Source organism: Spodoptera frugiperda, chromosome 30 (assembly GCF_023101765.2).
Source record: "Spodoptera frugiperda isolate SF20-4 chromosome 30, AGI-APGP_CSIRO_Sfru_2.0, whole genome shotgun sequence".
In the NCBI taxonomy this organism is placed as follows: Eukaryota; Metazoa; Arthropoda; class Insecta; order Lepidoptera; family Noctuidae; genus Spodoptera; species Spodoptera frugiperda.
The window spans coordinates 6157734-6185706 of record NC_064241.1 but is presented as its reverse complement, the minus strand read 5'-3'; the positions used below and the strand labels follow the sequence as shown (position 1 = coordinate 6185706).

Sequence of the window (27973 nt, the reverse complement as noted above, 5' to 3'; positions counted from 1 at the left end):
AGATTATGTTCTGTTCAATGTGACAGATGACGTCATACGACACTGTATTACAATTACGATTTAATTAGGTGACTAGCTTGTTAACGGGGCTTCATTCGTGTTATTGTTTTGGTGGCATTTTGTTTCCAAAATGAGTTTTTGTTTGCAATAAGTTTCGTGATAAATTAAGTTTTAAAAGTGCATTTTTTAAGTTATGTTGTCATATATCAGCCATAACACGTCTACTGCTGAACACAGGTCTCCCCCAATGACTTCCAGATAGGCCGGTTGGAAATGACCTGCATCCAGTGGGTCTCTGTGACCTCGTCTGTCCTTGTGGGTAGACGCATTACGCTGCGCTTGCCGGTACGCAATCTCCACTCGAGTTTTTCTGGTTACGGGCCTTATTCCATAACTATTTATCTGTTGATAGGTTTGGCTACTAGGCTTTGATAGTATAAAGTTAAAGTAAACATTGATTTATATCTTATCTATCGACATATTGCTGAGGCTAGTCTTTAAGATAATATGTAGATCATATATTTAAGTACTTTTGTTCAAATCTTCTAATTTCTTAAATAACTAACCTTATTATGTAAATCTTTATTCTTGAGAAACGTTAGAATATAGTTAATATTTCACTGCAACTTAGGAGCAGAGTAAAACCGCGCGGAAGTGAATTTTATTATACTGAATATGATTTATTATGAATAATGAAGTCTAGTGTGGATAGCTAGAATACGTAATATTACGGAGCACTACATTTTGTCCAATATTTGGTCCTCTGGTATTTGTAGTCCACAGTAAGATTTGTGAACATTATGCAAAAAAAAATATTTGAAAACCGACGTGAAACAACGCTTGTGTTGTGTTTTGTCGTGTGAGTGAGGTTACCAGAGGCCCAATTACCCCCTTCCCAATCTTCCCAATCCCCGATTCCCCAACAACCCCTAAAAGGCCGGCAACGCACTTGTAACGCCTCGGGTGTTTCAAGTGTCCATGGGCGGCGATTGGGTACCATCAGGTGATCCGTCTGCTCGTTTACCGGCTTATGCCATTAAAAAAAAAACACGTCTTCTTCATTGCTTCCGAAGCCTCGTCATCGTTATCTATATCTTTTATCTTTTAAGGATGTCTAGTTACAACAGGAACACGATTCAAGTGTAGATCCTTCATAGATTACAAAGTTTATGATGGATGATATACATTTCACTTGGATGCAGCGGAGTGTGGACCACTTATTTCATGCTCCGCTAGACAACTGGTGCACGTTGGTTTTTGTTACAGATATGCTTCACAAGAGCCTGTTGTCTCTCATCTTGCTCACACATGTTTATCGTCTGCTTTTTTTGTGCATTATGAACGTAAACATGTTGAGGTAATGAAAGTGTTTCGTCGTCGTATCTAACATTATACATAATTATATTAATTGGTGAAAAGTGATTTTAGTAAAGAGTTACACGATATTTTAAGTATGTTTATTATATCATTTTATTATAACTTTCGTGAGACATCATAAATTAATTACGCGACCAGTTTCAAGCTATGCTAGAGGTTCATATTCATGAGCAGCATTCCGCGACAATCGCCACGTCGTGTGTCGCGAAATGCTTAATTTTGTTAATTAAACAAATTCCTGTGGTTAATTAACAAGAGGAATTCGACAAAAACAATCATTTTTACCTGTCACAAATCCACTAAAATATTAAACATTATAATAAAATCTTTTTACATTTTGAAATATTGCCATGCGCACTCAAAAATAACTTTTCCTAAATGCTATAAAACGGCAATATAAAAAAGTTACATTTTTCTTAAAGAAAACTCAACAGGAAAGTGTGTCTCAAAGTTTGGTAACAATTCCACCAAACAATTGTCTTGTACCCCAGTTTTCTTTTAGGATAATCCTTCAGAGATTTTATAAGATATTCCAGTTTCCCCTCTGAATCCGTGTCAAATCCTTTCAACCAACAATATACCACAATGCACTCTTCGAAATGTCCTTTTGTAGCCAAGAAATAAAATTGTATATGACGTAAGTACTCGCTAGTTTTAGTGTGAAGGGAGACGAACTATCAGATAAGTGTATTTTTATAGATTTATAGTGTTTAACAATCTTTGTACAGATAAGAACACCAAAATAATGTTGTCTCCACATTTTTTTTTTAAACTAGTTTCTGCCAGCTGTTTTGCTTGCGTTCTCATGGAATAAAAAGTAACCTAATCCAGATCCTTTCAGTCGTATTGACGTGAAGGCAAACTTTCGTATTTAGAATATTAGTGGGAAATGTTGCGGCAAAGCATTTGGTTTGCCATTTACAGTTTATTTATTTAATTATAAAATATAAAAACTATATAGTTACGTTATAACGCTGTGACTTCTTCGGTAAATCCTACACAGGTAAATAGGTATATTTGAAATATTAAATTGTACTTACCCTATAATTAGATAGATGGTTGACGACACATGTGAAGTGTACGTCCCTTCCTTGTGTGACTGTGTGGTTCTCCAGAGCCTGAAGAAATTCAGGTTCCAGTTCCGCCTGAATCGGCATTTCCCCTGAAATCATAAGAATAGCATTAACCCCGAAGCTCTAGTGGATTGCCTAACGGGGCTCTGGCTCGAAAAGCAGAAGTAAGAGCGAAGTGATTTTTATTTCGTCAGACTCTAACACTTCATGTCGCCTCGCCCAAGGAGGAAGAAGCTATTGGATGATCCCCTCAAAAAGTATTTATATTTTTTCTTTAAGAAAATGTTCATATTGTTCGTTTATTTGTTGATTATGTAAAGGATTCCTATGTCCTATGACTGGTTTTAAAACATATTGTATTTTGGTTCCGCTATTTCCTTTGTGATTTTACAAAATTACATTACAGCAAGATTTTTCTTTATTTTCCAGAATTTCAATTGACAACAACTCAATGACAAGAAACCATAAAATGTTAATATCGAAATGTAATAACTTAGTTAATAAGCCTGACAATATTGGCCAATATTTTTTGAGTGAAAGTAACCTCGCGACCCTACTTAATTATCAATTAATTTAATTTCGTCAAGGGCTCCGTAAGAACTACTTAGCCCGCTTCAAACACTTTTCTAATAAATTAATATTCAATTTAGTGAGCCACGAGTATTAACCTGTCGATGTCACCAAATGAAAAATTATTTTCGCAAAATTGTCTAAAGCGCCCTCTAGCGGTCACAACATAAGTTATATCGCTTTGATACTAGGATTAGTGCTTTAATTAATATTTCGTTTAAAAGTTAATTTCTGAATAAGTTCTGAGGTATCAACTTGAAATTGTTAATTAAATAGATATTTTGTGAGTTATTATATTGTAATTTTATTTGCTTCAACTAGTAAGTGGTTATCGATTTTGAAATTCTTGAGAGCTAGATAAGATTTATGACCAATTGTAGTACTATAATAATTCTTCGAATGGCTTTTTTATTAGCAGACGTAACGTCGACTATAATAAATATGTATTTATGCTCAAAATAGAAAAGCCACCTAAAAATTGGAAGATTGGTTAGATTGTCATAATTTAAATTAACCTAAACTATTATGCCATTCATTCATTTGATCACTCATGCAGATTATGAAAATTTGGATTCAATACATACATACTTTCATAACCCCACACCTGTGTCCCAGGCAGAGACAAAGGAACGCCAATTACTACGAATCTTACATACCTCTTTCGATTCATATTTGGATCAAAATGTCTTTTAAAACAGTAATTTATTGCTGCAATAAGATATACCGCACGTAACAGTTTACGGGTTAAAAAAGGTGTATTTTTATTCTTAATCTTTTCTTATACAAGTTCAAGGATTATCAGGAAGATAGTGCAAAGTTTAAGTGTTGACAACTTTTTAAGTAGCTTGTATACTTTAATTAGCAACTTGTTAACAACTTTTTTATTATCTCCCTTAGTCTTGAAATAAACGGCGATTTAAATCTGGCTGTTGTATTTTTTAGTACTTTAATGCTTGTACCTAGTTACCTAGTTTGTGGACTGATTTATTTATTTATTTATTAAGGGACAAAAAACAGTTACATAATTAAACATAACAAATAAAGTACGTATTAAAACTAAGTAACAATCATGCAACCCATACCATTGTCCACAAGTTAACAAAAGAAATGACAAAGAAAGTATGAAAACACATTACAGAAAATAAATAAAAATATATATAAAGGTAATAGATTCGCGGCTGATTAGCCTCTAATTACAATTTCAGACAAAAGTTTAACAGCTTTTATTTTAAACTGATTATTAGCTAGATTAAATATGTCGAGTTGTGTGATGTGTTCTGTTACGACAGTTTATGGGATTATCACTCTTAAGTTTTTCATTAGATGTATATAAAACATTTGCTTCTGTCAGCGGCTTCGGCCAAGTTCCCATGAGATAAAAAGTATCCTATCACCTAAGTCAACACATACTCTATCTGTATACAAAAATTCACCAAAATTCGTTCAATAGGTTCAGCGTGATTGAACAAAAACTTACTAGTGTGATCTACAAAAAGACTTAATTGAAAAATAATTAAAAAAAACCGAACGCTAAATATAAATCGCTCTTTAATTTTTTATAAATTATTTGGTTAAATTCTAAAACAAATTAATCTCAAAAAAATCAATTACACAATATATAAAATCCATTACCGCGGTTATACCTAAGCGTACAGGTCACACGTACAGTCGCCGTATTAGTCGCGTACTCTAAATAAGGGTGGGTTTACCGGGTCTGGATAAAATGTAACGTAGCACCGGGACCGGTTTTAGTGGAACAAGTAAACTCTGCTAATAGGGGTTAATACCTAAGTGTTGTGCGAAACAGGTGCGGGTCGAGAAAGGTTTCTTACTGAACTACCATTAGCATACTCCGTGATTTAGGAGACGAGACGTGATTTTTGGTTGTTTATTCGACAAGACGGTGAAAACTTAATAATATAATAATATGTGAAATAGTTATACATATTTTTTGGAGTTTGGTTTTGGAGTTTATTGTAGCTCCTGGGCTAAGGTGTTTTGATTCGTTTGTCAGTTGAATTAAAAGTTAATTCTGTTAGTTGAAACTACTTTCGAAAAGAGCAAATTCTTTTTTTTTTTGTTTCCCCACCTTTTTTTTTTTGAGGGGGGAAAATCATCCAATTACTTCTCCCATACTGGGATCTTTTCTTGAGTCGTCCGTTTGCAAATATATAAGTTCACATTCATGTGACACCCACTCCTAAACGTTTTCTGAAAATACAACTAAATTAAAAAAAAAATTTTATAATTTAGGTATGTATTTTTTTATTTTATTTATGTTTAATAGAGACTAGCATTATCAAGCTAGAAATGGTAATTGATTAAAACTTCTTACACCTTTCAAGTTTTTCTAATTTAGACATTTAGTCTAAGAGTCTACATTGAAACCTCATTATTACTGACTAAAACTTCCCAGCACTAGAAAAACGAAAGAGTTTTGTAAAGAGTGACTAAAAATATATTATGTGCCAGTGAGCTTAGGTCCCTTACATGCTGTAAAGGTCGACTGAGTGGAATTTATTTGTATAGTACTCTCGGGCTATGGGCAGCTTGTACGCGAGTTACTGGCCTGTGGTGCTTGGTGATACACCTGGTATTACATTAATACTAACTAGAACCACTGGTTTAGTGTACAAATATCTTATCGTGGTCCATGAGACCGGTTTTTTTTTCTGTCACTTTATTAAATTTTCCTTGTACTATTGTAAAGTGAGTATTCGGGAACCCGAGCTGCGGACTGCCTAGCAGGTTTACTGGGGCTCCAGCTCGAAAAGCAGGAGTAGGAACGGGTGGTTTTTAGGCAGTAAGAGTCTGACACTCCGTTTCACCTCGCCCAAGGCGGAAGAAGTCATTAAATGATTAACGCGCTTCAAAAAAAAATAGGGTACGTAGGGCTTTTGTGTTTCTCTTTTGTTCTTATTGAGGTCGTTGATAAACTTAATCCTCAATTACGCACAATATTTCTATACACTTCCAGTCCTTTTTATTTTGTACCAATGAAAAAATAGTGGTATTTTTATCTATCCAGTACAGGTTAGGTTTTGGATTCAAAATGAATGGCCAATATATCACGAAATATGGGACAAGAAAAGATACCTATATTTTACTTCGTGAAAAAGTGAAAATAATAAATACCTGTTACAAATACACTAAAAAACGTGGCCAGCCACCAGGCCGCTTTCGTCGACGACGGTGAAAACATGTGTCTGCCGATGATTATTCTGAAACAAAACAATATAAGTTAATATAAGCCAATGTGCGAGTGTAATAGATACGTAAAATACGACTATATTGGTCAGAGCTAAATAAATTAACTGGATATAAGGGTTCTTTTTCACCAAAGATGTGCTAAGCATAGCACCAGCATAGCCAAATGTATGCAACGCAAACAGTAACGTTGTTTCACAGCTTAGCTATTACTATTACATCTTCGTAGCATAGCTACATAGCATATCTCTGGTGGAAAAACATCTAAATTTAAGGACAATTGACGAAGTAAATGAGGATTTTGTTGATTTTTAAGTCATGGACTAACAGAATATTTGCTAAACTGCCTTGTATTAGTTCGTCAACTTCTGACAGCTAAACTGTAACTTACTTCGGAACGAACTCAAGAAATAAAATAAACGGATTTGTTTCCCCTCATCTCTACACATATAACCAGCGCCGTCGTGTGAGCGCAAAATCGGAATCCCTATGCCACACGTCATCTTTGTATGATCTACAGGTGAATTTTAGGTTAGTTAGGGACAAGTTAGGGCCTGTATGTAATAACTCGTGTATTCACAATACAGGAAAAACTATGCAGCTGGAAAACCAAGGATATAAATTAAATTTTATTGTATTGATTAGGGACAAAAACCAGTTACATGCTAAGGTACTAATAACAATAAGAGAATAAAGATGAATAAGTAAACATATAACCCACACTAGTGTCCACAGATCAGTCAATTAAATGAATAACGGAATTTTAAGCACTATTGATTTATTAGAATTTAAAATTGGAAGTTATAATTTAGATTTTAATGTAAAGCATCGTAACCCACAAATATATTGTTCGTGTGCTCTCGACGTTACTGAGCTACAAAGAATATTTCAGCCACATGACTACATATGTACTTAGGGCCTTACACAGAGATGTTGATTTATTTTTGTATCCAATGTTTACTTGTATTACCATACTGATCTCTGAATGGAATGAAAACAGAGCTTACGAATTTGTCATTTCAATGCGTAAGTCGACTGTGGCTGTGGAAACGTGTTCGACAATTTATTTCGTTACGAGACGTCACAAGTTATCTAAAATGTAAACTTTGAATATAGAAGGTAGCAATGATATTGTTTGATCTTCTGTCTTTTGTAGGTACAAACAGACTAAGGTTAGTCTGTTTTGTTTTTAGCGGTTTCATTTCAACATTGAAAAACTAAATTAAATATGCTTTTCCACCAGAGATGTGCTGCAACGTAGCATAACGGTTTCCTTCAATCATATTCATGGCTTAGCACTGGTGGAAACAGACCCAGCTAACCTATGTTTCCTACATGGAAAGATGCGTGCTATGGATGTGTAGCCATCCACCGGGATGGCTTCCCTACTATCGATACATCGCATTCTAAGGCTTCGCATCTTCGTCGCACATCTTCGTAGCATAGCTACATAGCACATTTTATATAATCCCAAGATGTCATTACATGACGAAATCATGATAGTAAAATTATAGTACGTATATTACCTATATACATGACATAACATAGTTATACACACAAACATAGTGACTCAATGCCCTACAAAATATATACCTACGCTTAACTATCACTAGTAAGGCGCGTAACCACCTAACTAAGCACTTTCAACACGGAACGATTCTAACCTCAAGATATCTCGATGCATGGAACAGAATGCCTTAAGTCTTACACAGCGCTTGTTTCAAAATTATAGGTGCAAGAAAAGCGGTCTAAAGCAAGTTAGTGCAAGACGTGACTTTACACCGTTACTGGAAATCTTATGTCCAGTTCGCGAAGATATCTAATAAGATCAATTGAGCTGGTAGCTCGATAAGTAGGTATGCTAGAAGATATTCAGGATCCAGGTTAATAAAGATGTATTAGATAAAGAAAAGGACATGCTTGGGAGAGTTTTATAATTAGGAGTGAAATTATTTATGAAGTATCTTTTGGTTTAGTAATAGAAATAACGGGATAAATCATTGGATGATTTTCCACCTCAAAAATAAAGTTGGATGTGTCCCAATACTTATACATAATGATCGCACTGTAATAGTGTTGTGCAGAATAATATAATTAAATAATAGCAATTATAAATTTAAGCTTTTTAACTTTTAAATAACAACGTAACAAGGCCGTTTTTAATAGACTGCAAAAATGAATGTTTTCGATTTTGACTGTTTCTCTTTTGCCCATTCGTCTGCTCTTGATTTACTTCATTTCCCATTACTAAACTAAACGTTTTTCATAATGAATTTTACTGGAATATTTTATCTAGATATTTCAGAGAAATATAGTGTTAAAAACAGAACTATTCACCGTTGTCCTTAATAAAACAGTAGCGTAACAAATTACACAGTAATTGCTTCCAATCTTCATCGACGCAGATCTGAAGATATTACAATGTTTCAGTAAATCTTATCACGCAGAATATTCAGAGAAATAATAGGAAACGGATCAACAGCCCTCAAAGGAGATGAGTTGGTAGCAGCGTTGATATAATTTCTATTTTATTGAAACAGATGGTCTGAGAAACAGTATTTACAAAGAACATAGTTTATTGCTAAATGAAATTAACTGTTACAGCTGTAGAAACTAGGTAATATTATTATTTTATATTTTAGTTTACACTGGCTGTTTGCTTACTTCTATCTTAATGGATTCGTGGACGGGTTCGATCAACCTGTGAATTTTAACAACTAGACTTTATTTATCACTTAATTGGGCGATATAGAGGTAAGAAGAATATATTAAACTAGCGGACCCGACAAACGTTGTCCTGTCTACACGTCTTTAATTTGAAAATTTGTCCAATGTAAAACATTCCAAAATCAACAACTACTAATAAATTAAAAATTAATTAAAAAGCATTGTTCAGGGCACAAAATTGTGAATCTAAATCATTCTCAGATCCCCTTGAACACACACAAAAATTTTCATCAAATTCGGTCCAGTCGTTTAAGAGAAGTTCAGTGACATACACACGTATAGAAGAATTATATATATAAAGATGTCTAAAGTACTTTTCATCAGTAACGAATTTCCCATAATAAATAGGTAGTCATTCTTTTAACACATAATTGTACATCCTGAAGAACTCAACACATAGATACTTAATGTACCTGAGAGATATTCTTTGTATTTTCGTATCTTGTTTAGTCTTTAATGGTGTCGTTAAAACTGTATTAAGTGGATACAAAGTGTTTAAATAACAACTGCTGTCTTTTAAGACAGTGAGTCCAAGACTAATAGAATTAAAACTTCAAAAGTTCGACGCTTCCCTTTATTGTTGTAAACAGTGGAGAGTTAAATTTTATAGTTTACATTTTGTGGAAAAAGTCTTGCTTAAAAGCTATTCGGTGAAATTCATTAAATCGTTTTTATTACTGTTGGGAACAGACAATGTTTTAACCGGTACTTTGGACTAACGAGTAGAGAAGTTACTCATTTGAAAAATAGCTATTTTGCGCGAAATCCCAGAAATGTACGCAACAAATATATTCATAACTGAGGTCCTGTTGAGAGTTTACGAACTGAGATTAGCAACTGACAAATGTTACTTGGTAATGAGTGTGTTGTAAAAAGATATTTCAGTCAATCTGTATATTAAAAATACATACGCCCAAATGAACATGTACCAAACATAAATGGCCATACCAATTTGTAATTTAATAGTCGCAATTTGTATAATAACTATCGTGAGACATACTAAGTTACATCTGCGCAAGGTGCTCATGTTGAAGAATCCCTTTGTGACTCGAAAATAGTAAAACCTTTCTCTCTATCAATTTACGGGAGTAAGCCGTGATTTTTAGTTGATTAAGTCACAATTTGATTAGTAGTTTATAGTTTAGCTCAAGTTTTGCGCTTAGCAACACATTTAGGTAATGATTTTAATTGTTATAGAAATTTAATTGGAATTAAGGGCTTGATTTCTTGTAGCGGATAGTAGAGTTAATATTATATTGTGTATTAAACTACAACTTTTAGAATAGTGCGTTTGTTCTTTCTTTTTTCACGTCACAATGGTTTTGTGGTAATTGTACATAGAATTAAGAAGTGATAGAGAAGCTATTTTATACTATTTCCGTTAATTATTTAAATAATTGTATTTGTTCCAACTAGATATTTAGGTTTTTTTTGAGGGAGGTAAAATCGTTCAATGACTTCTCCCGCCTTGGATGAGGCGAGAGGGAGTATCAGACTCTTACTGACTAAAAACCACACCGTTCCTAGTTCTATTTTTCAAACAGGAGCGTCGGTAAGCTCCGGGGATATCTAGGTATGTATTAAGATTTACGTAAATGAATGATTTATTTTTGTTCCATACATTTATCACGCAGTCGAGCGTGGGTTTGATTTGTGTGAAAATTTTGTAAACACACTAATATAATCGGTTGTATCGAAGTGCTAGCGAATCTCGCCCTTTGGCATTTAAAGGTGAAAGTAGTAGATATAAAATAAAAGCAACAACTATATACCTGACAACTTTGAAAAGAACATGTCAAATGTCATGTTATTGTCATATTGGTTTTGGTAACAGATTTTATCGTGGTACGGTGCCGGTGTATGAGTCATATTCAAAAGTAGAGTGGTTTGGAAGACTATTCTATAAAAAAATATCAGGTCGATTATAACTTGAAGAAAAAGTACAGCTATAAATTCTGTGGATTTTAGATCCAAGCGTAGGAGACCTACGGAGCTGCAGACTACCTAGCGGGTTTACCGAGGCTCCGGCTCGAAAAGCAGGAGTAGGAATGGAGTGATTTTTAGTCAGTAAGAGTCTAACACTCCCTTTCACCTCAACTAAGGCGGGAGAAGTCATTGGATGATTTTCTTCCCTCAAAAAAGAGACTGTCTGACTTCAATATTGCCATTGTTAAGTCATCATTATAACTACGTAGGAAGCATATAGGACGAAGGTTGATCTAAAAATGTTTTGTATCCTTGATATTAAATATTTATAAATATGTTACATATTTTCACATTAGAGTATATCATTCTTTACGGAGTGAATACGTGGGTGGTTTACCCACGAACGCTGAGGTTATTCATTCTTCTATAAACGAGATCAGCGCCATCTATGATACATTCCCTTTTCCTTTGACGTGTAAACCTGGAACCAAGGCTTTGTAAAGATTTCTTTTTGAGGCATTTTTATTCACGCATCTACTATTTTCTTTTAAAAGCCTATGTTGTTCTGAGACGGATGTGTGATATTTGATTTGTTGAAGTTCAAAATATTTTAGTATTCAAGTTCACTATGTGTGATAACTGTAAATAAGATATCCGATATTCCAACAATGTTTATCGTCATGAGAACAGATGAAACAAAATAAATAAATAAAAAATAAACTTGTAATAAAACAGGACGAAAATTAAGTCTAAGTTCTTAAAATTATTTTCTTTAAAATATTAGACGAATAATGATTTATTACTATAGCAGCGTAGTACCAGTATCATATTGCTGTATTTTGATTGGCAGAATGCATGTTAGTTGCAGGCAAGCAAAGGCAGTAGTAGAGTTGCCTGAAGGCATGTTAACTTCGTTCATTTTGTTGCAATAGAAAAGGAGTTTCGGAATCATGTTGCTTTGTTGTATCAGCATTTTAAAGTAAAGTTAGTATACACTGACGTATTTATTTATTAAGATATCTGTACATATTATTTTATTAATTGATATTTTTATCTTTCGCAGTTTATACTCATGTACAGTGGCGCTAGTTACGTTTTAAAGGGTCTCTATGCTATTATTAATTTCTAAAAACTAAAGCATGTTTTGTAATGGAATGCGATTACGATATTTGACTAACGAATCATTCTATACACAATATCTTTAGAAAGGATCAAAAGATTTTCTCACCAACATGTTCATGGAGGCTATTGCTCTTCGGTAACACTAGTCGTAACGTTTGTCTTGAAGTAACACCGAACACTGCAGTGCCGTGGTTGTGGCGTCAACTGTTCTCTCTTATTGCTATCAATTCATTGCGGACACGTTAATGGTGTAACAGAAGGACAGTTACAGAGACTGCGACTGATCTAGAGGGTACTAGAGCTATCCACAAAGATTGTTAAGATTTGAACTGAATGTGTTTTTCGATTGTTTATATGGTGTCGTCAAATATTTATGATCAAATGTTAGATTTGTCCAATATTTGGAATTAATTGCAGTTTACATTATAGCACATTTAATTTAATTTTTTTCTCGTAATGGAATCGAGACGGTCTTCAACTTATCGCTAGTTATAGTAGCATATTTCACACCATAAAAATTAAGATTGTTGCAATAAAAAACTGCGGTTTACCATAGAGGCACGACAATAGAATGCTTTCAGCTTTCAAGGAACAAATCAAGTTGTCTACCAAACGCGGAGTTGCGGTTGCTGTGGTTGGAGTGATTGGACATTTTTGGAGGAAGTAGAAGTCTTAGGGAGTGAACGTATTCTAACTTATGGTGATGATCATAGTGACTTTGTTAAATACCTATCGTAAGACATACTTACGTATATTAACAGAGCAACGTTGCAGACGCGGCAACGTTGCACAGCTAGGATTGATGAAGAGTTCCTCTGTGACTCGAAACTAGTAGAGCTTTTCTCCATTAATATACGTGAGTAAGCCGTGATTTTTAGTTGACTTTGTTTAACCTTGGAATCGGTCTCATCTACAGTTATGATTAAAACTTAACCACAGAACACAGCCTTATGTAAGCATAACCAGCTCATAACACATAGGTAACCAATAAACATTAATAAATCCAGTACATACATTCAATTCAAAAATCAATTGTTGAACAGAGAAAGTTTAATCTCGCTGTTTCAATATTGTACCGTCGAATGAAAGACAATATAGATTGTAGCAGGTGCATACTGTGTTACGTGTGTGTCGATCGACAGATGTAGGTTACAGTGATGTTTCTCCAGACTGGCCTGTCCAATAGAATTTATGTTGAAACGATTCATATGAGAGTTTTTATTTGGTACTTATATATTTTTTTAAATGGGACTTGTTAGGTCTACATAGACGTAATATTAATAAACAATTGATAAAGACTGTCTTAGTTATTTAATTACTTTCAAAGATAAAATTAAACTACTTTATACGCCGGTTTCATTTCTGATTCCAAGGGTTCGACGTTTTTTTTCAATTCAATTGATGATGTCAACATGAACATAATTGTTCATGATCTCAGTAATGTTTTTTCAAATCAAAAATACAATAACTATAAGGAATGATGAGTGTTTTGTGCCAATATTTTAATAAATTATCAAGCTTTTGAATACATAAGAAATACAACCAAGCAAAGAGTGTCAAGACAGTGTAAATGTTTTCTTTCATTTCATTCTCTTTGTTAATTTTTAGTTTCAGATGTAAATATTATGTTATAAATAAAACGTAAATTCACAATAATTTTATTGAAATGTTAAACCAGTTGTAGCCAGTATTCTAGATGCTACCAGCGTAAACAGTAATAATAACAACTGTCTTCAAAGCAAACATGAAAGTGCATTCTAGGGCAAGTAATTATTCTTCTAGACTTGCGGTTTACTGCTCATTTTAAACCCACTAATGCTAGTGTACGTGACTACAGAGTTCTAACTAACTGTTGTTTTCCTTCAACTTTTAGAATTTAGGTAAATAAGCTTCAGTTTATCCTTTCATTTACTGTACACACGCACACATACACATCTCAATGTTTATATGTTATGTATATTAATTATATATTATGTACGTTTATATATTACTAGTGTATTATATTTATAAACTTCTTTTTATATTATTTTTTGTGCACCTGACTACCCCTTATCTGTTTTTATAAAAAAAATATTTTAATAAGAGTGTTAAAATAAAATTAATAATTTGAATTGATTAAACAATTTTACTGCCTGATTGGCTGAATAAGAACTCTTGGGGTGAATTCTCGATTCGAAAAAAGAATTATTTTCGGCATTTCGAAAATTCTAAGAATTTTTTCTTATGACAGATAGGTTTACTTTTTGTTACATGGGACGATGGGACTAATGAAACTAGGTGGTAACGAGTAGAGATTCAAAGTTATTTGTTTAGATAACTCTCTTGTATTAAAATATGTTGTTATTGATAATAACTAACTTTATAACTGGCTATTCGAAAAATAGATGGTTTACAAACAAACAAAGTTGATTGATGATCTTTTTAATTGTTTTTAGTGGAGTAATCAATGACTTCAAAGTAAATAGTTGAGTATCAATCATTATTTGTGTATTTTGTGGTATTTTATTACTTTTTGACAGCTTGATTTTATAGTAGAAGTTGGGTTTTTGTTATGACTTTGTGTAGCTATTTGTGCCACTGGTTTTGTATTCATCATCATATTTTTGGTGCGTTGTTCAAGTATTATATATAGCAAAAGAGGCTACCGTTAGAATGCGAGCGAGAATTATACGCTCGTACTTAAAAAACACATTAGCCCCGGCATACAACTCTGAGGTACTACACATTTTCTACTTATTTGCAAAAATGCTAGTTTTAGCTTAGACAAATTTGATATAGATGATTGAATTCGTATTTGGTTAATTCACCTTTAGTCTCCACGCTTTGATTTCTTAAGAATATATCGACACCAGCTTTATACTACGCTAACTTAAAAAACTTTTTTATGCAAGTTGCTTAAAATATGTGTTTACATACGTCATAAAAAATTGAGAAGAAATATGCAAAAATAAGAAAGTTACAAATCTTATAAAACGCTAAGTAAAGGTACTTTTTGAAATCACTCGATATATATTACGCCAACTATTTATTAGCAGAGTGTGCGCGGGGATCACTTTGGTCAAAGTCCGTGCAACACTGCACTAACTCATAGTTAGCGTAGTTTAGTGCGTTCGTGTGTATACTTGTTCGTTTGTAAAATGAACTACTTAGCGACTTTTACATAGTAAATACTTATGTGTTAACGTATTAATTAGTTTATTAATGATACGTTGACTATTCTTTTTGTGAGTAAGTACATGTTCATTGAAATATGCATCAGATGATTGATCATGCACTACGACGTCCCGTACTACACTACGCTAACATAAGTTAGACGTGTATAAGATGTAATTTTTTTTGATGAATTACGTTTATATACGGCTAACTTGCGCTAAATCAAAAAATATAAATAATTAAGAAAATATAAATATGAGATATTACAATGAATAAATTAAATATTAAGCATACCAAATTTCAAAAAAGTATCTTAATTAATTTAAAAGTTATCACGTTTTTCCCTTTAAACGCCTCTACTGTAAAGTACGCTTTTTGAGTTAGCGCAGTATAAATTGCTGGTGTCGATATGCTTTTAATCGATTTCAATCTATATCTTCGGAGAATACCGGCTCTATTACACTTCAAGATAAAATAGATAGGTATTCAAGTTTTTTCAAAGTTTCAAAGTAGTTAATTTGGCACAAAAGCTAACCCTTAAACAACACCAGATCAAAATAAACTCACAAAAATCACGCACTAACCAATAATCCTATTCATTTCCACGATAAAGTTGGCGCGAGCAGTTTTCATAAGCAATCGACGCGTCGGGTCGTTCGGACCCACAAGATTCAATTACGCGGGCGCTGACGTAGCGGGCGGAGTGTCAAAAGTTTAACCAGCGGCCGTCCGCGCCTGCAATCGAAGAGAAATACGACCCGAGACTTATAGAACAAGGATGGGCAGTCCGTAATATGGGCCAGGTGGAAACTTGATGGGAGATTCGATTTGTCATTTGTTTTCAACATAAGAACTGGGAAGAAGGAGAGTATTGTGTTTATTGTCAGTAACATAGTAAAGTAAAAGTTTCTTGCATAATTGGACACATTAAACTTTCAGATTTAAAGTTAAGAGTAATTTTATTCTTTACATTTAATAACTATTATGCAACGTCACGCCTTTTATCCCCGAAGGGGTAGACCGAGGTGCACATTACGGCACGTAATGCCGCTATACAATGTACACCCACTTATCACCATTTATGTTATAAGTCCCATGTAATCGAACTCGAATGTTAATTGAATCCGAGACCTCTTGTCCGGCAGTCGCACTTGCGACTACTCGACCAACGAGGCAGTCAGTTAACGAGTCAGTTAATAACTATTATCGTAGAAATATTCAAGACAATTGCTATATTGCTATCGGTCGCTTTTTGACAACGACAACGAGTTGCAAACCTTTATATTCCTTTAGCTATGGTTGATGTTATGATGTGATGATTCATATTACAAATACAAACAAATAACAGGATCAGCATATTAAATACGAGCCGTACCTATACGAGTACTAGCATGTGACGTTGAAAGTTTTGCAATTACTGTCTGTCTATATGCAGCTTGAAGCCGTTTCACGACTACCGCATCGCGTATTGCTCGCTTCGAGTTACTTTCCACTTATGTATGTACGGTTTATAATGTTATGCAAACATTTGTCAGTGGGTGTAATCTTTGTCGTAATTAGTATTAGTGTATCATTATTATGGTTAAATTATAACATCTCGTAAAAAGATTTTTTTTTCTTTACCCTGAGTGAGGTGAGAGGGAGTGTCGGACTCTTACTGACTAAAAACCACCCTGATCCTTCTCCTGCTTTGCGTCGGAGCCTCAGTAACATGTTACGTTGTCTGCAGCTCCAGATTCTAATAAGATCTAGGTCACTAGTAAAGTAAATAGTGGGAGAAATAATATAAAACTACTTCTAGCGCGAACAAAAAACGCCCAAGGAGTCAACAGAGAATTATTTCGAATAGAAATATATTTCTCGCAAGTCGAAATGTCACGCTTCAAAAAATATCCAACTCGATTAATTTCTTTCAACCGCAAACCGCAGGGTTGTAGTTTCAATTGATCTGTACAGCAATCAGTAAACTTGGGCTAAGAAATAAATATCCCGGGAGGGAATCCCGGGGGAACTAATTGCAGCCCTACTCGTATTGATGGCACACTACCTATGCCCCGGGATCAATGTAAATTATCTATCCCGGATCCACAAAATGCGATTACCGTTCGTCATTCCTGTTTTATTTCGTTACCTTTGCATTATGTTAAGCATATTTAATGTGAAGTGCAGTGAAGTAATTTGCTTGCATTAATAATTTAATGATTAGGGTGTGTGGGGCAATTCTAATATATTGCTTTGGTTTTCATATGCTTGCAGTTTTGTTAGTTATTAATAAATATTAAGATTATACTGCTATTTATTTTATAATTTGAATGTAATACATAATTTATTAGTTCTACTTAATGATTTGGATCTATAATGTTCTCTATGAATGCACTTAAAATAAATCTAAAACATTTTAAACGAAATAAAATTTAGAAACAAATACACAGCGACAGACAATCAACAAGTTATAAATAATCCTTAAAGGAAAACCGTTTTGCAGTAGACGAACAAAAAAAGGGCATTTACCCTCTTTAATCATTACTAAATTGTTACCGAAATCTTACAAAGGATTACAAAACAGAATACGAAAGGGATCTTACAATAATTGTAAGGGAAAAAAAGCTGAGAATTATTATAGCTAACGAAGGCCTCCAATTAAAGGATTTAAGCCTTGGAAGCGATCGCCACGCGGGAACAGAACTGTAATTAAAACTTTGTTCCATAAACTATGATTAAAAACTCCAAGGGTGCGCGTACGAAACTTTTTTTTTATTTTTTAAATTCAGAACTTATGACTTCGAAGTTCATCGTTTTATATTGTTCGGGTGTAATGTATTATTAGGGGTTGAAGGTAAATTGTCCTCTTATAATGTTATCTTTCCCTGTTTTCTTACTTTTTCTTTTAGCTTAGTAGCCAAGGTGAATGAAAGTGGGTTACACTGGTTCTCCTTAGGGAGATGAGTGTAAAATTTATTTTTTGTTTTTATGTTTATTATGGGTTTAATTTAATAGATAATTATGCTACGCCTTTTCCTTTACATTAATTAATATTTTTCGTGTTCTAAGTAAATATTTTATTACGAATCCAAGTACTACTTACTATATTATTATTGTTTTGGTAGAATGTGCTCAATTTTGCAATGCTTTAGAATTACTATGATTTTTTCCAATTTACCTTTATCTATATACTCTCATTCACAAAACAAAGTAAGTACCTACATATATAGTACTAATACACAAAGTACTATAGCTACCAACATTCTTATACAGTAACACATACGAAACTCCACACAAAAAACAAAATCCCCGAAAAAAATCTTAGAAAGTATATTTATAAGTACATTATAAAACAGTTTGTTGGAACCAACGAGCCGTTTTAACGAGTCTATTAAATTTGTTGTTCAAACACGGTTTCTTTCATTCTATGTTTAAGAGCATAACGGCGTAATAAATTCTTGCGAGGCTTACCTTAATAAATCCAGTTCGACTCAGATTCTCTAGCCGCTATAAATTGTTAAATAAATCGTTCGAACAACACGGAACGGATCGCCTGTGGACGGTATCAAGTTGTAATTTGGGGACCAATTTTAACGTCCAAGTACTTTTAAATAAGGTTTAATGAGGCTTGAATGAAAATTCAGAGTAAAAATACGGATGAAGCTGTAGGAAAAATTGTTGACGGTGATGGTCTGAGTACGTTTTATGGCCTTTTGGTATGTGCAGTTTGTAATTGGAATACTGAAGTAGGTTGCAAGTGTTATAATTGGTCCAGATTATTATTATTGATACATTGTTAACTAAGGGCTATTATCCACTTAACGCTTTCGTCAATTGACGAATATACTAATATAAGACGTTAAAACTCTGTCTGCGTTACGGCAATATCACGTCAACCGCACAGCATGCGTAAGCACTTTGTTCATTCGTCAAATGACGCTACGTGTACAGTAAGCCAGTAAGATATTATAAGTGCACTGCAAGGACAACATATACAGCTGCAGTAGTCATTTTTCGAAAGCTGTAGCTGCGGAATCTATTGTTAATTACCTACTTCAAATTGTCTTCAAACTCAAAATCTTATTAAATAGTTACATCTTCAGCAATTCGAGACCTATGTAGCATTTATTTGTAACATGTCAGTTTCCTCAATATTTGTTTGTTCTTTATACTTTTCTAACACTGAAATCCTGTTGCGTAGATACAAAGAATTAATAATAACAACACATGAATGCTATATGTCCTTGGGGGTTTGCGGGAAAGGGTTATCGTTTTCGGCAACATAATTGACTAAAAGACATGCCAAAATAGCATTTAGCTTGTAATCTTTTAGATAAAACCGTTTTACCAGTAAATGTTGCATAAATAAAGATTTTGCGTACCTTTGTTGGTTTATTTTGGAATTCATAGGAAGTTCGGATCAATTTGTTTGTTGTTTTTAGTCAAAGGAGGTGAAACAGTGAAACTGGCCTTTATTGATAAATGCCAGCTTTCGGACTTTAACTTTGTTTCACTTGAAAAAATATTTCGGGAAATGTCTACATTTATTATTATTATTATATATCTTAATATACAATTAATATCATGAGTTAGTTAAGAACGTCAAGGCCAAAAATTATGTTATGTTGACACATTTTTGGTGACATACATACATAACTTCACGCCTGTCTCCCATGGGGGTAGGCGAAAGCTATTTTTGGTGAGTACCAATATTTTCTAAATATCCACGACGTTATTAGCATATATGGCATCATAATTATTATAACATAGTTTATTTTCTACACTAACAACCAAATCTCACACACACATTAACAGATCTAATAAGCATCGTTAGTAAATACTAAGTAGCACACATAGAAACGTAGTGTCGGGTCAGCGAAGCTCATCCCAGCACTCGGCTGACAAGTTGTCGCGAACCATTATTCATGATGACAATTTTCCACGTGTCACCAACAGCCTACCATAAATGATAAATACTTTTTTGTTTTAGCAAAAGCTTTTAGACAAACAGTCTGTTATTAATTTTATTTTTAGTATTTTCGCTGTCGGCTTTTGGTACTCTAGTAATGCCTTTACTAAACTCATTTTGTGTGACAACTTAGTAAGTTTCATTAATAATACAAACTAACACGGGTTTAGAAAATCAGTACGGAAATGTAAATGAGATTGTTTTATTATAACTTTCGTGAAAGATACTAAATTATTTGTTATGTTATCGGCTTACTCACGTAACTGTTTGACAAAGAACTCAACAATAACATAAATTAGCTACTGGAGTAAATGAGATCGATTCTTGAATTAAGAAAAGTATTTTAAAAGTAATTTTGTTTATAAATTCTTCAAAATCTATTTAGTTATTATGTTATCGGCTTACCTACGTAACTATTTGACGAGGAACTGGACTAGTTTCAAGCTATGCTAGATGCTCATATCGAACTAGTCGAGTTCCTCGTCAAACAGTTACGTAAGTAAACCGATAATATAATAATTAATTTAGTATGTCTCACGAAAGTTATAATAAAAAATCTATTTTATATCTATATGTTTCAATCAAATCAGCATTACAATTAAAATTGATCAAGGTAAACTGTATGTTCACATTCCTTCTAAAACAAAGGCGTGATTATTTTTGGTACTTATTTAGGTACCTAAGTTTTTGATTTACCTTGTATGGACTAACAAGTACTAGTTGCTAACGTGATTTGACAATTTGATAGTTGACAACATTGTGAACAGATTTTAATAGAAGGTAAAATGTTTGATTCATATTTCATACAAAATATTATAACTGTCGAGAAGTGGGCGTGCTATACACCGCCTACCGTTCAGGAAAATAAAGGTACGATAATTATCTTATATACATACCTACTTATTTTACAAATTGTATATAGGTTTATTCAGTAGAGAACACAATTAATATTTCAAATTATAAAAACATGTAGGTTTTCTTTGGGGAAGAAATTTAATGTTCTTTCCTGGTAGCTCACATGTTTTTTTACTTGTACTATCAATAAATAAAAATCTCTAGTAGAATCAGAGTCTTAACCTATAAAGGTCACTTCAAACCAATCATTAATGATTAGTAACCACAATCTTAATCAGTAAGGATAATATAAGAAGAGCGAGGATCACACAATGGATGGTTGTAATAGCAACAATGACAACAATCAATTCGTTTCTGATCATACAATCAAGAAGACTCTTAGTAGAATTTGACTTCACGGTTGGCACGGTGCTGGGCAACTGATTGCGACGCAACGTGTAGCGGGTTTGATTAGCACGGAACAACTCTTTGTGTGATCCACAAATGGTTGTTCCGGTGTCTGAGTATGTGAAATTGTATGTTTGTAAACCCTCCCACAACGTAGGAAACAGTCCTAATGTGGGGCAGCGTTTAAAAATGAATACTTACAAATATACAAATGATACTAAGAACACATTAAAAATAAACAAATACAAATCCAACATACACTGGAATAAAATTAAACTAAAGGTGTCATTACAAACGGAATTCCGAAACAACCTAAGTTCTTAATAACACGTGTACGTGCACGTACAGTGCAAGTTGGATTCACCTACTCGTACTTAGAGTTGCAAACTGTAATTTAACCTAGACAGTTATACAGGCTCTGCTTTGATCAACTTAGTAGTGACGTGTCATTCAACTTTGTTTGGTGACGCAGCACTTAAGATTTGTTCGCGTTTCTGCTACCCTGGTACTTGGATTCAAACGGCGCAAGTTTAAGATGGGAAGCAGGTAAGTTGTGTACTTGTATCACAGGACAGTCAGTTGTGAAATGCTGGATTCGTGTAGCTGTTAATTTAGGTGATGTGCGAAATTGTGGGACGCGTGTTAATTCAATTGTTTGTTGTGTTTTAGTGGTTAAATCCAATGAAGTTCCTAAAACGTGTCAGTAATAATTCTTTTAGCCGATTATTTTTGGTAGTTTTTCCAAATAACATGTTTATTCAAGAAATTTTAATATGTATCCTTGAACATTCCGTACCGAATAATATTTTTTTATTTACTCTCTAAAACGCATAATATTACTATTAAAGATAATAATCACGACAATTTACAGGTCGTTACAAAATACAACGGAACATTCTTTAATATCATTAATTTATTTTACCAAGAAAAACTCTATAGAAATGAAAATTGAATTTCCGTGTTTAGCACTTCCTTGGTAGACCGCCGTCTGTTCCGTTCAGTATAAATGGCAGCTATAATATTGTATTATTACTCGCTCACCGTCTCCTTATTTGCAATATCCGACCTGAGGTAGGATTCAGGATATTCAAACATAATATTTTCATAGAATGAAATGACCTATAAAATCACTCCGACGCGGGTTCTAGTTATTAACAAGCTACTCTGGCAAATAAACACCGCTAGAACAATGGAGTCGCTTGACACGCCCTGTATACACCAGCTTGTCTCGAACCAAAATATATTTGTAGAAGCTTCAATATGGAGCTCATCCGACTACTCTATATCAGGATAGATGAAAAACAAACTTCAATACATGGAGCTAAATTGGAAATTGCTTCTATTATACGGTGTGCAAAGATCGCACAAAGTTTTAGCTCCTTGGCTTATCGTTTCGTGGTAAAACCCACCTGTGCGTTCGAAGATGAAGGGAAAATTGGAAAAAATACAAACGAATAAAGTGCGTGCATTATATCGGGCGTTGGTCTGGAACATAAATCTGTCTGGCCCTCTATTGAATAAGCCACAATTCTGCATGGACACTCCCCATTATTACACACCGCTCAGTTCGGCTTCACCTATTGTGTCACTCAGAAAATCTATACCGAATCAATGCCATAGAAATGAAGGTTTTATTGGCATTCTGATCGATTTCTCTGTAGGCTTAATGTAAGACTTGTGATTAGGTACACTTGTATGAAGTTTGATTCAGATGTAATCTAAGTTTATAGGTATTGGGAATCATAGATCTATTGTTGTTGTTGAACAAAATTTACTGTTCGCTAATACTAATTTGTTCAGCTATTGTGACAGAAAAATGCATTTTTTAAGTAACGACCCAATTCTTTTTTTTTCATTACTATTTAGAAATTGACCCATATTCAAAAAATTGTGAGTATAACTCAAAATGTATCGTTTTATGAACAAAAAAAATCTTTTCCCCGTGGGCGTTGTTACTTTATTACAAAGTTTCGACATGGATCGAGATTACTTAAGAAGAACTTTTGATACTTTCCAAGGACCTGAAATGAATTTAAAAGTTCATTCTTTATGCTCAATAATTCTTCGGTTAAATGCGATGCCAATTAATTGTTTGTAAAAAGAAATTTAAACGTAGGTATTAAGATCGTAAATAGGTTATGATTTTGCAGATGAACCTTTTTCTATTGAGTCAGTATCAGTTCTTTTTTTATGGGGACAGGCCGGTAAACGATGGATCACCTGATGGTAAGCAATCGCCCATGGATAGTTTAAACACTAAAGGCATTACGTATGCGTTACCGACGTTTTGAAAGTTAGGAATTTAAAGAATGTTGGGAATTTGGGAATAAAGGAGGAATGAGGAAATTGGGGAGGGGTAATTAGGCCTCCGGTACCCTCACTCACACAATGAAACGCAACGCAAGAGTTAATTCACGTCGTGTCGTCGTCTGTGAAGCCGTGATATGATTCCACTCGAGCCGGCTCATTCGAGCCGAAGCATGGCTCTCCCACGCTTGAAAGTTCTGGTGAAGATATTAAGTACCTTGTTATTCTACTGATTCTATTAACACAACTATTTTGATCACCGAAGGGATTAGTTTGTTATGTAATAATTACTTCGCCCGACCCGGAAATCGAGACCAAAAATATTACTCGGTAATCGGTACCTGCAACCACTCGACCTGTAAGATAGTTAATTTTACAATATAAGTATTTGGAAATCATGACTTTTTCATTTTGATTTTCTTTTCTATGCTTTTTAAATACTGAGCCATTCTATCGGTATTTGTTAGCTAATTATCAAATACCAATGTAATTAGCTACAGGCCTTAATTAATTCGTATTTAATCTGAGGTTGCTCTTGTGGTCAATACAAAGATTAAATATAGTATACTACTATAAATTGACCTCACTGCACGGTAGGCGTTGTGGCTGGGGCAAACGGATGCCGCGCAACGTGTTCGATTCCCGCACGAAGCAACTCTTTGTGTGATACACAAATTTTTGTTTCGGGTCTGGGTGCCATATAAATGTGAACTTTTATGTTTGCAAACGCACCCAAGTCACAGGAGGAAATAGAAACAACGCAATGTTTTAAAAAAAAATGTATAACCATATTTAATTATTACAAACCATATAAAATCTAATCTCATAATAAAATTCATGACTATGTAAGTATTATACATTCGTTTTATTTAGTTCATAAGTATCATAAATATCTTTGCTCAGTAAAGTAAAAGGTATAATAATATGTCTTGTAAATGGGTGTTTTAAACATATTTTAAAACATACACTGATATGAATTTACTACTTAAATCGTATGAGCGAAAAGGCAAAATAAAAGAAAAATACGAGCTTATTAATACAGGCCCGTGTGTAAAATTTTTTGTTCACTTTTAATACTTATTACAACCCATTTCATTTATGATTGTTTTTCCAAAAATGTTGTATATATTTCATATTTTAACTATTACAGCTGGTAAAAGCAAAACAGTGTTTTTGTACACAAAGAGATTCATTTTTTTCTTTAACTTTAATTATAAATACGAGTACACTAATAAACGTCCACATAAAATCTATCCTCATTAACTACAGCTCTTTGTTTAAAAAGAATGAATTTTGTGGTTTTTTTTAAAGACTAGGTAGCAAATGAGCAGACGGGTTACTTGATGGTAAGTGATCAGCGTTGCCCATGGACACCCGCAACACTAGAAGAGATACAGGTGCATTGCCGGCCTTTAAAAAAGGAGTATGCGCTTTTCATGAAGGTTTTTTTAAACAAGTTAATCCGTGATCATGGCGCTAAAAGAAAAATGCAACAGTGCCGAAACATCGGAAACTCATCGACGTGAATAAACATGGTAGGTAAGTATCCCGTCATAAGTTCTAATAATAGTGTTAGTGACCATGTCAGTTTAAAAACTTATATTTTTTAAACAATTTTCTTATATAAAATATTGTAGGTTACAGTAACCATTGACTATCACATAATCCGTAAGCTTTATTGCTATCGTAATTATTACATAATACCTTTTTTGTGGGATAATTCTCACCGCAATCACTTACGTTTTTCTCCTCATACTCGAAATCAAATGTGTTATTCTTGACATATTTTCGAAAATTAACAAATCTACCCGACACCTCTGTGGGTAGGACTTAATTAACCGAGCTGCAAATAAGATAAATGAACTGTCAGAGTCGCTAATGCGTCCACTGGATATCGGACACACTGTTACAATGGTTGGCATACATATTTGGCTGGCATTTAGGTTGATTTTCGTGTGAAGTTCTCTTTGTATTCATGAAAAATGGATATTAAAGTTAAAATAAAATCTTTGATGTAAATCTTTCTATATGTTGGCTTAATACTTTAGAATTAAACTTAAAAGTGGGACCATTAATGAAAAAACATGTTTATTTTTAATCACAATGTATAAAAATAAATAACAAAAATGAAACACTTTGAATACACATACATACATTTTGATAGAAAGCGATCCGAAATACGATTTCTATTTTTTCCGCGTACCTGTCGATTGCAAAGTGCAAACGAATCAAATTCACAGCATAGCTTATAGCGTGCAATAAAAGCGACGAAAAATGGTTCATAACATTTTTTTATTTGGAATTTAAAAAGACATGTCCAGACTATTCCATTTACTGATGTAAAGCACGTTTGATGTCCATTTCGGACGTTAAACTAGATTTTTTATCTCTATTTGGTTCTACTTTGTCTCTCAAACCTTTAATTCTCAAAGCTACAGGATATTGGAAGAACCGCTAATCTGTGATGAAGGTGAAATGATGGATACTCTTGATGAAATTACAGCTGCTTATTGGACTATGAAGGAGATTAGATAATTTTGACCGATTTGAAGTATTAAGTTATTCGCTATTGAAGGGTTGGTTTCCTTAGTGATTTTGCCTTCCCTTTTCTATCGGTTATCGGGTTTGGAGTATCCTCGAATTGGTAATTATAATAATATTAATTTTGTGGGAATAGATTTATGATTTTCAGTTGATTGTGAATGAGTTGTGATGATGCGTCTCTAAAGATTCTCATCATTCAGATATGTTTAATTAAAACGACTTTACGTTTGTTTTCACAAATAGAAGAATAAAATTATTATTATGGGTGTGAAACACAACTTTTATATAAAATATTATTTTATATTTGAGGTCTCCTATACACCACTATACACACAAAAAATAATACTATTATCTAACATTAATGTAAGAACGGGGTGGTTTTACTTAGTAAGAGTCTGACACTCCCTCTCGCTTTGCCCAAGGCGGAAAAAGGGTGGTTTTTAATTGGATGAATCTGCTGCCCTCAAAAAAAAAAAAATGGATTAAACAGAGTTCCCATAGAATAGCTCAGCTTACAGTCGCACTTACAACCACTAGACCTACAAACCAGTCTACATTTTTACACTCCTATTAATCACAGAAATAAGGTCATTTATAAATGACAGTGGGATCAAAAAGTTTCCTGTTTTGCAAGCACGTATGTGTGACGTGTGTGGGCCACGTCACGTGATGATGACGAATGCTTAGCTATCTCATTGGTCAGAAACGTTATTGCAGAACGTTTCACTCAGAGTTAACATCATCAATTTTTCAAACCGAAGGCATATGTCGATAGGAACGTTCGTTACATGCCACAAAATATTTTGTGCAAAAGATTTATTGTGTTATTAATTGCTGTTAATATTTTACTGTTCTGTTGAGTGAGGGATGATAGCTGGTTAATGTGAGGGTATTTGTAAAACGGCTTTGGACGTCTTGTTATCGCTAAGACCATGTAGGTATACTGATCTCGTTAGAAACTAAGTTAGTCCTTAGGATTAAAGAAAAAGTCAGTTAGAATGATGAAGGCAAACAAAAGGTTTTAGCTTAGCTTCAAATGGCACAATGGCGTGTGTTGTGTCAAGCAGCAATTTTGAACTTTTTTTTTAGTGTGAGAATAGAAATGAAGAGATTGAGAAATTACTAGGAATTTACTCAGCGTTTTTTATGGAATAAGCTGGTAAACGAGCAGACAGATCACCTGACGGTAAGCAATTGCCGCCGCACTTGGACACCCGAAACACCAGAGGCGTTGCAAGTGCGTTGCCGGCACTGTGGGAGTTAGAAATTTTTGGTTATGGGAATTGGGGATTGGGAAAGGGGGTAATTGGGCCTCCGGTAATCTTACACACACAACGCAAGCGTTGTTTCACGTCAGTTTAAACTCAAATCAAAATGCAAGTATACACAGAACATTACTGTTTACCCAGTCTCTCTTAAACAGGATAAATATTAAAAAACAGTTGTGGTTTCCAGGCAAACATTTTTAACGAGCTTAATATATTTTTAAAGCGGCCTTCTAATAGGGTGATGTGACGTGATAAATCGAGCGTTCAGATACTTGATTAAGTATCGGTGTATCCCTGCTTTATCTGAAGGTTTATATTAAACTTGGGTGGATAGTACCTAGTACTCATTTATTAAGTTAGACTTTCTCTTTTTATTTTGTACAGATATTATATCTCTTTATATATAAAAATCAATTGCTGTTCGTTAGTCTCACTAAAACTCGGGAACGGCTGGACTGATTTGGCAAATTTTGGCCGTAAATTGTTTGTGGATGTTCAGGGCGGGT

General features: G+C 33.8%; 1 protein-coding gene across 3 annotated transcripts in view; it reads right to left on the bottom strand.

The window, feature by feature from the left end:
- The window catches only part of LOC118269670 (lachesin), a 110639-nt gene that overhangs the window by 45521 nt on the left and 37145 nt on the right, over window positions 1-27973 (bottom strand). For all 3 annotated transcript variants that reach the window (XM_050706859.1, XM_050706860.1, XM_050706858.1), the window contains exons 2-3: window positions 6156-6241; window positions 2418-2539 (exon numbers count right to left, since the gene is read on the bottom strand). In XM_050706859.1, coding sequence (XP_050562816.1) covers window positions 2418-2539; window positions 6156-6222 — 189 coding nt within the window. In that variant the 5' untranslated portion in view covers window positions 6223-6241. The remainder of the gene's footprint in view (window positions 1-2417; window positions 2540-6155; window positions 6242-27973) is intronic.